Source organism: Dromiciops gliroides, chromosome X (assembly GCF_019393635.1).
Source record: "Dromiciops gliroides isolate mDroGli1 chromosome X, mDroGli1.pri, whole genome shotgun sequence".
NCBI lineage: Eukaryota > Metazoa > Chordata > Mammalia > Microbiotheria > Microbiotheriidae > Dromiciops > Dromiciops gliroides.
In genome coordinates this window covers 81,954,831-81,961,698 of record NC_057867.1, presented here as the reverse complement: position 1 = coordinate 81,961,698, position 6,868 = coordinate 81,954,831, and the positions used below count along the sequence as shown (strand labels likewise).

Below are 6,868 nucleotides of genomic sequence, written 5' to 3'. Positions count from 1 at the left end.
GGAGAATGTTCCAGGTGTGGGGGACAGCCCCTGAAAGGAATGGCCAGATCTGGGACATGGAGGATTCGTCCTAGGAACAGCACTGAGGCAGCTGTTGCTGGACTGAAGAGTATATCACAGGAGTGAGGAGGATTAAGTGGGAGTGAGAAAGATGTAAGGAAACTGGAGAGGTGACAGTGGGTACTTTAGAAAAGGCTTTGAATGCCAGAGAGGATTTTATATTTGGTTCTGAGTTGATAGGGAGCCACTGGATTTGACAGAGTAGAAGACAGGGGTTGCGGGGAGGGACTATGGACGGAGTTGTGCTTGAGGAAGATGATTCTGAGAGCTGAGCATAGGACAGACTAGAATAGGGATGTACTGGAGGGAGAGACCCCAACCAGAAGGTTCTTTCAATAGTCCAATTTGGGAAGTGATGAGGGCCACACCAAGGTAGTGTCCCTGTCAGAGGAGACAAGAGGGCACATATGAGAGCTGTCACAAAGATAAAACTGACAGGTCTTGGCAACAGGTTGGTTTGGGCAGTGGTGAGAAGTCAAGATTGAAGGATGACTCTTATGTTGTGGGCCTGGGTGACTAGGAGGATGCTGGTACCTTCAAGAGTAATAAGGAATTTTGAAAGGGAAGAGTACTGAGGGTAGGGGGGATGGAAAGAGTTCAGTTTTGGAAACACTATTTAAGATGTCTCCAGTACATCTATCTGATTGGATATATCTAATAGGCCAGGTGGAGACGAAAGACTGCAGGTCAGCAGAGAGGTTCAGATTGGACAAGTAGATCTGAGAATCATATACATAGAGACAATAACTGAATCCATGGGAACTGATAAGAACAGCAAGTGAAATAGTATAGAGAGAGGAGGGGAGTTCAGAAGAGCCCAGTGGGACACTCGTTGCCTGGAGGTCATTTTGGGACCTGTTCCTACTGCCTCTAGTGAACATCTGTCAGAAACCAAGGAGGCGAGAGTTGGGGAGTTTGTTTTTTTCCTCTAGACCAGGGCCAACCTGTTGGGCTCTTTTTCGTTTCTGGAGAGCAGGGAAAGGACCTCCTGGGAGATCTAGTGCTTCTGGTCTGAAGGAGCCGGGCCCCTTCCTTTGCCAGCATGAGTTCCTAAGGTGATTTTCTGTCTGGGCTTCTGGGCAGACAAGGTCGGGGGCCATGCTGTGCTAGCTCCCACTGGGAGCCGGACCCAGAACCAGGTTCCTTTGCGAAAGGCTCTGAGAGAATGGGCCAGAGGTCCTTTCCCTGTGCCAGCAGGAAGTTTTCCAAAAGCTGCTTAGGGTCTGCTCTGTCCCCACCCCCACCCCCCCTTACCACCCTCAGGGGAGAGGGGGCCCAAACTTCCTTCCTTTCCCTGAGGAAGGGGCCCTTGGGGGCCTCCCCAGGGTCCTCAGAACAGGCCCAGACTGGCCACTGGGCCTCGCCGTGGGGCGTCCGTGGACTGACGGAGAGCCCAGCGCCCCCTGCCCCTCCCCCAGCCGGGCTTGCCTCCTGGTGATGGGCCTCAGCTGCTGACCCTCCCTCCACCCACTCCCCTGGCTCTTCCTACCCTCAGCTTTTCTCCACCCTGGGCCACTGTCTCTCCCGCCATAGGCTCCCCCTCCGCAGTCTGGCCCCCTCCGCACTGGCTGCCCTGAGGTGGCTGCTGCTGTGGTGCTCATGGAGGGGGTGGCCGCCCCTCCCTTCAGCCTCCATTTCCCTCACGGCCACGCTGGGGCTCGGCCGCTCCCCTCAAAGTGGCCACACCTGTCCCCCTCCTGCTCCTGGCCCACCCCTCCACCCATGGTGACTGGGCTGCACGTAGGAGATCCCTGCATGCCCAACCGGGCGATCAGAAGACAGAGGTTCAGCTTTCCTCTTCGTGGTCAGCCAAACTGTGTTGTTTAAAACCTCAATGTGGGTTCTAATCTGTTCCCCCAGTTGTGGGGAAAACTGGCTTAAAATCACTGATAAATTCACCAAGAGTTTAAGCTTTTAAGGATTTATTAAAACACATAAGATAGTAAAGAGAGAGAAAGATTGAGAACAGATTCCTTATAGCATGGAAATCCTTGCCTTCCTAACTGCCCACGTGAAATTCTGCCACCACCCCCATGTCTCAAACAAAAAGAGGCAGATTCTGTCCCGCAGTGTCCGATTCCTACTTCGTGTCCTCCTCCCAGAAATGGGAGGGTCTTCAAGTTGCTTGGTTGAGAGCAGTCTCTTGTTGATGGCACAGTCCATAGCCTCTACGAACACTTGATGTCTCAGTCCATAGCCTCTGAAAACACACTGACCTCAGTGTTGGCTAGTGGCTAAAATCCAATCACCTTTAAGTGGGCACTTCGTAGTTCCCCATTCACACCCAATTCAAACACTACTAAGTCAATGGAGTCGACCCCTGGACGTCTACCAAGTTCCCTTATCTTCACACACAGTCAAGAGCCAGTTTCACATAAAGTCGTAATTTTCCTAGACTTTTCACAGACTTATCAGAGTGCTAAACCCAATTTCCCCATAGCGGGGTTTTTTAACCTTGGGGTTCTGTGAACTTTTAAAATAATATTAAAAAAACATTTTGAGGAGTTTATTTCCATATAAGTGGTTTCCTTTGTAATCTTTTGTATTATATATTGTGCATTTTAACATATCATTTTTAAGAGAAAAGGTCCATAGTTTCCAATAGACTTCCTAAGGGGTTCATGAGGAAAAAAAAAGTTAATCTCTGCCATAAGAATTGTGGCAAATCAATACACCCTTCCTCTACAGAACAAGAAATTCAATTCTATTCCATTCAGCAGAGATTTACAGAACCCCCATCCTCCAGCCCTGGTGCTTGCTTAGTAGCAGGTCAGATGACTTCCATTTACAAAGCAGTAGGTCCTTCTTTGCTACTTTTGACGAAAGAAAAGAAATCTGTATAATGATAGCTTTTCCAGACAGCAAATAGTTACACACAATACAACAAGAAAAGGTGGTTGTGGTCATGAATTTTTAAGAAAACCACCTGTGGGTAGGTCAACCAAAAGGAGGAGCCTGACTGCAGGTATTGACAATGGTGTCTGTTACCTTATCGTACCACATGAGACTGAGAAGGCAGAGTCCAGAGAACTTCTGCTCTTCCTTGTGCAATTCATTCGATTCTTTAAAAGGTGCTCCAGAGAAAATAGATTTCTAAACCAAAACTAAGACTAAATGACCATGCTAGACTAATAATAATAACAATAACAACAACAATAAATAGTAGTAACAAAGCACACCACAATACTGTTTAACAAGATTCTGTCTTCAAATCATCTTATGATTATCTGACAGGAGCTTTTAGGGAAAAGCTGGTGGTTTTACACATTAAGATTACTTAAGGGGAGACAAAGCTTCCCAAATCTCTGATTGAAATCTCCTTCTGCACGTGACAGAGCCTCTTCATCGATATGCACAGCAGGCCTTTTGACCATGAGGAAGTACTGCACCTTCCTCAGCTTCCAGCCCATGACATATTTGAGCCAGCCACACACGACAGCCGAGGATCTTCCAATACCAGCATTGCAGTGTATGTAGACGGTGTGACCTTTCTGAAGTAGGCAGTGGAGGAAAGAGACAGCCTGAGGCAACATCTTCACTGTCCCTTCAGTACTCCCGTCTGGTGGAGGCAACCATATGTACTCAATTCCTTCTTCTTTATAGAGCCTGATCATGGTGCCTGGGCTCATGGGCTCTGGGTAGGGATTGCAGCCTGATGAATTCTGCAGAATATCCCCTTCGGTCTGAAAATTCATTACTGCTGTCACCCTTAATTCACGCTTTATCTTGATAGTTACATGCTCCAACTGGCGAGGGCAGCTTCCTAAAAAGAGGTTTGGGAGGATTTGTGAATAATGCATGGCTTGATGGCCTGCAATGTTACAACTGAAATCATCCCTATGCCCAGCGGCCTCAATCCAGTGTGCAATTGGGAGACAGTACACGCCATCTACCATGTTGCTTTCGGAGTAAATACTGTAGCGCTCATATTGAGGACCATTACCTTCGAAGGAGAACTCTCCTCCTGGCTCCTTCTTTAGGAACTTGTAACAGAACGTAGCGAGGACATCGGGCGCTGCCACCTTGGGTGGTGGCGGTGGCGGTGGCAGCAGCTGCAGCTGTAACCTCATTTCCTGCTTCGGTGGCTGCTGCCCCTGCTGCTCTTGCTGCTGCGGTGGCTGCTGCCCCTGCTGCTCTTGCTGCTGCGGTGGCTGCTGCCCCTGCTGCTCCTGCTGCTGCCCTTGCTGCTGCGGTGGCTGCTGCCCCTGCTGATCCTGCTGCTGCCCCTGCTGCTGCTGAGGCTGCTGCCCCTGCTGCTGTGCCTGCTGCTGCTGAGGCTGCTGCCCCTGCTGCTGTGGCTGCTGCTGCTGAGGCTGCTGCCCCTGCTGCTGTGGCTGCTGCCCCTGTTGTTGAGGCTGCTGCCCCTGCTGCCACCAATGCCGAGGCTGCTCCTGCTGCTGCTGCGGCTCCTGCTGTGCCTGCTGCTGCGGCTCCTGCTGCTGCGGCTGCTGCCACCAATGCCGAGGCTGCTGCTGCTGTGGCTGCTGCTGCTCCTGCTGTGGCTGCTGCTGCCCCTGCTGCCACCAATGCCGAGGCTGCTGCTGCTGTGGCTCCTTCTGCTGCGGCTGCTGCCCCTGCTGCCACCAATGCTGAGCCCGCTGCTGCTGCCCCTGCTGCCACCAATGCCGAGGCTGCTGCTGCTGCTGCTGTGCCTGCTGCTGTGGCTCCTGCTGCTGCTGCTGCTGCCCCTGCTGCCACCAATGCCGAGGCTGCTGCTGCTGCCCCTGCTGCCACCAATGCCGAGGCTGCTGCTGTTGCTCCTGCTGTGCCTGCTGCTCGGGCTCCTGCTCCTGCTGTGCCTGCTGCCCCTGCTGCCACCAATTCTGAGCCCGCTGCTGCTGCCCCTGCTGCCACCAATGCCGAGGCTGCTGCTGCTGTGGCTGCTGGGGCTCCTGCTGCTGCAGCTGCTGCCCCTGCTGCCACCAATGCCGAGGCTGCTGCTGCTGTGGCTGCTGCTGCTGCTGGGCCTGCTGCTGCGGCTGCTGCCCCTGCTGCCACCAATGCTGAGCCCGCTGCTGCTGCTGCCCCTGCCCCTGCTGCCACCATTGCTGAGGCTGCTGCTGCTGCTGCTCCTGCTGTGGCTGCTGCTGCTGCTCCTCCTGCTGCTGGGGTTGGGGCCACAGCTGCTCCTCCTCCTCCTGCATCTGCGGCTCCTCCTCCTCCTGCATCTGCGGCTCCTCCTCCTCCAGCATCTGCGGCTCCTCCTCCTCCAGCATCTGCGGCTCCTCCTCCTCCTCCTCCTGCATCTGCGGCTCCTCCTCCTCCTCCTCCTGCATCTGCGGCTCCTCCTCCTCCTCCTCCTCCTCCTCCTCCTCCTCCTCCTCCTGCATCTGCGGCTCCTGCGGCAGCCACACCTCCACCAGCTGCGGTTGCTCTCCCTGCTGCTGCGGTTGCTCTCCCTGCTGCTGCGGTTGCTCTCCCTGCTGCTGCGGTTGCTCTCCCTGCTGCTGCGGTTGCTCTCCCTGCTGCTGCTGCTGCCCCTGGGCTTCCGCCGGGAGCTCCCCGACCAGCTCCACCTCCGCGAGCCACAGGCCTGGCTCCTGCAGCCCGCGTATCGCCTCGGGCCCGACCCCGACGCCCGCCCGCTTCATGGGCACGGCCTTCTGAGGCGCCCAACGCCCCAGCTCGGGCGGAGAGCCCATCACCAGCACCTGCGGACGGCCCTGGGCCACGGCGGGAGGCACCACCACCCCGAAACGGAACCGCATCGCCGCGAGCCCACCGAGTCACCGGCTCAGGAGGAACGGCTCCGGCCCTGCCTTCTTCTCCTTCTCCTCTTCTTCCTCTCCTCTAGGCCGCCGGGACCCTCCCGGCACTGACGCTGAGCGAGGAAAACGTCAGCCGTGAATCGCGTAACCACTGACGTACGGGGGCGGGGCCGAGCTGAGGGCGGAGAGGGAGGGGCGGGAGCGGAGGGAGCGGAGGGAGGGGAGGGAGCGCGCAGGTCAGGGACTGCGCAGAGCCCCCTCCAGCCCCAGCCCCAGCCCCAGCCCCAATCCAAGTGGAATAGCTGCGGGGGCAATCTCTGCCTCCCCCCATTGGATTTTAAACCTCACACAAGAAATTTAGAAAGGACTAATGATGGAAAATGCTTTCCACATCCAGGAAAAAAACCAAAACCAAACACCTGTGAAATCTGAATGCAGATTGAACCATATTATTTCTTGCTCTTTTGTGTGTGTGTGTGTGTGTGTGTGTCACAAAATGCTTGATATAAAAAGGCATCAATAAAACATCAATAAATAGAAATGATGGATAATAATGGAGATAAAAGAAAAAAATCCCAAAGAATCAGAAGACATTGAACTCGAGTACAAAACACATTTCCATATTTCAACAGTTCTCCAATCTCATCAGAGGAAATAGTCCCTCTACCAGTAACTATTGCCATCTCTTCACACACACACACTTGTCCAATGATCTAAAATAGAAAAACTTAGAACCAATTAATAGATCCACATTTTAATTAGCAGACCCAAAGGAATTAAAGATGAGGTGACAAAGGCCCTAAACTAATACCATCTAGGCTGCTTGTGGTTCATCTAATGCAAAGTACAGTTAAAGCTCAATTAAGCAGAGTGCTAAGGCAATAGACTATTCTAGCTCATCGCAATTCCTGATTAACTAAAACTTAAATAGGATCCTTTTGTTTGTTTTTTTTAAATAAAAGTATTTTATTATTTTCCAGCTACATGTAGAGATAGTTTTCAACATAAGATTTCCAATTTCAAATTTTTCTCCCTCCCTCCCCTGTCTCCCCCCCTTCCCTAGACAGCAGGTAATCTGATATAGTTTTATATATATATAT

General features: G+C 52.8%; 1 protein-coding gene across 1 annotated transcript; it reads right to left on the bottom strand.

The window, feature by feature from the left end:
* Nucleotides 1-1,965: 1,965 nt before the first annotated feature.
* Nucleotides 1,966-5,911, bottom strand: LOC122733796 (laforin-like). Its single transcript, XM_043974500.1, has 2 exons — nucleotides 5,527-5,911; nucleotides 1,966-4,104 (listed from the first exon to the last, which is right to left on the bottom strand). The coding sequence occupies exons 1-2, from the start codon at nucleotides 5,766-5,768 to the stop codon at nucleotides 3,321-3,323; spliced, it is 1,026 nt and encodes a 341-aa protein (XP_043830435.1). The 5' UTR covers nucleotides 5,769-5,911; the 3' UTR covers nucleotides 1,966-3,320.
* Nucleotides 5,912-6,868: the final 957 nt, after the last annotated feature.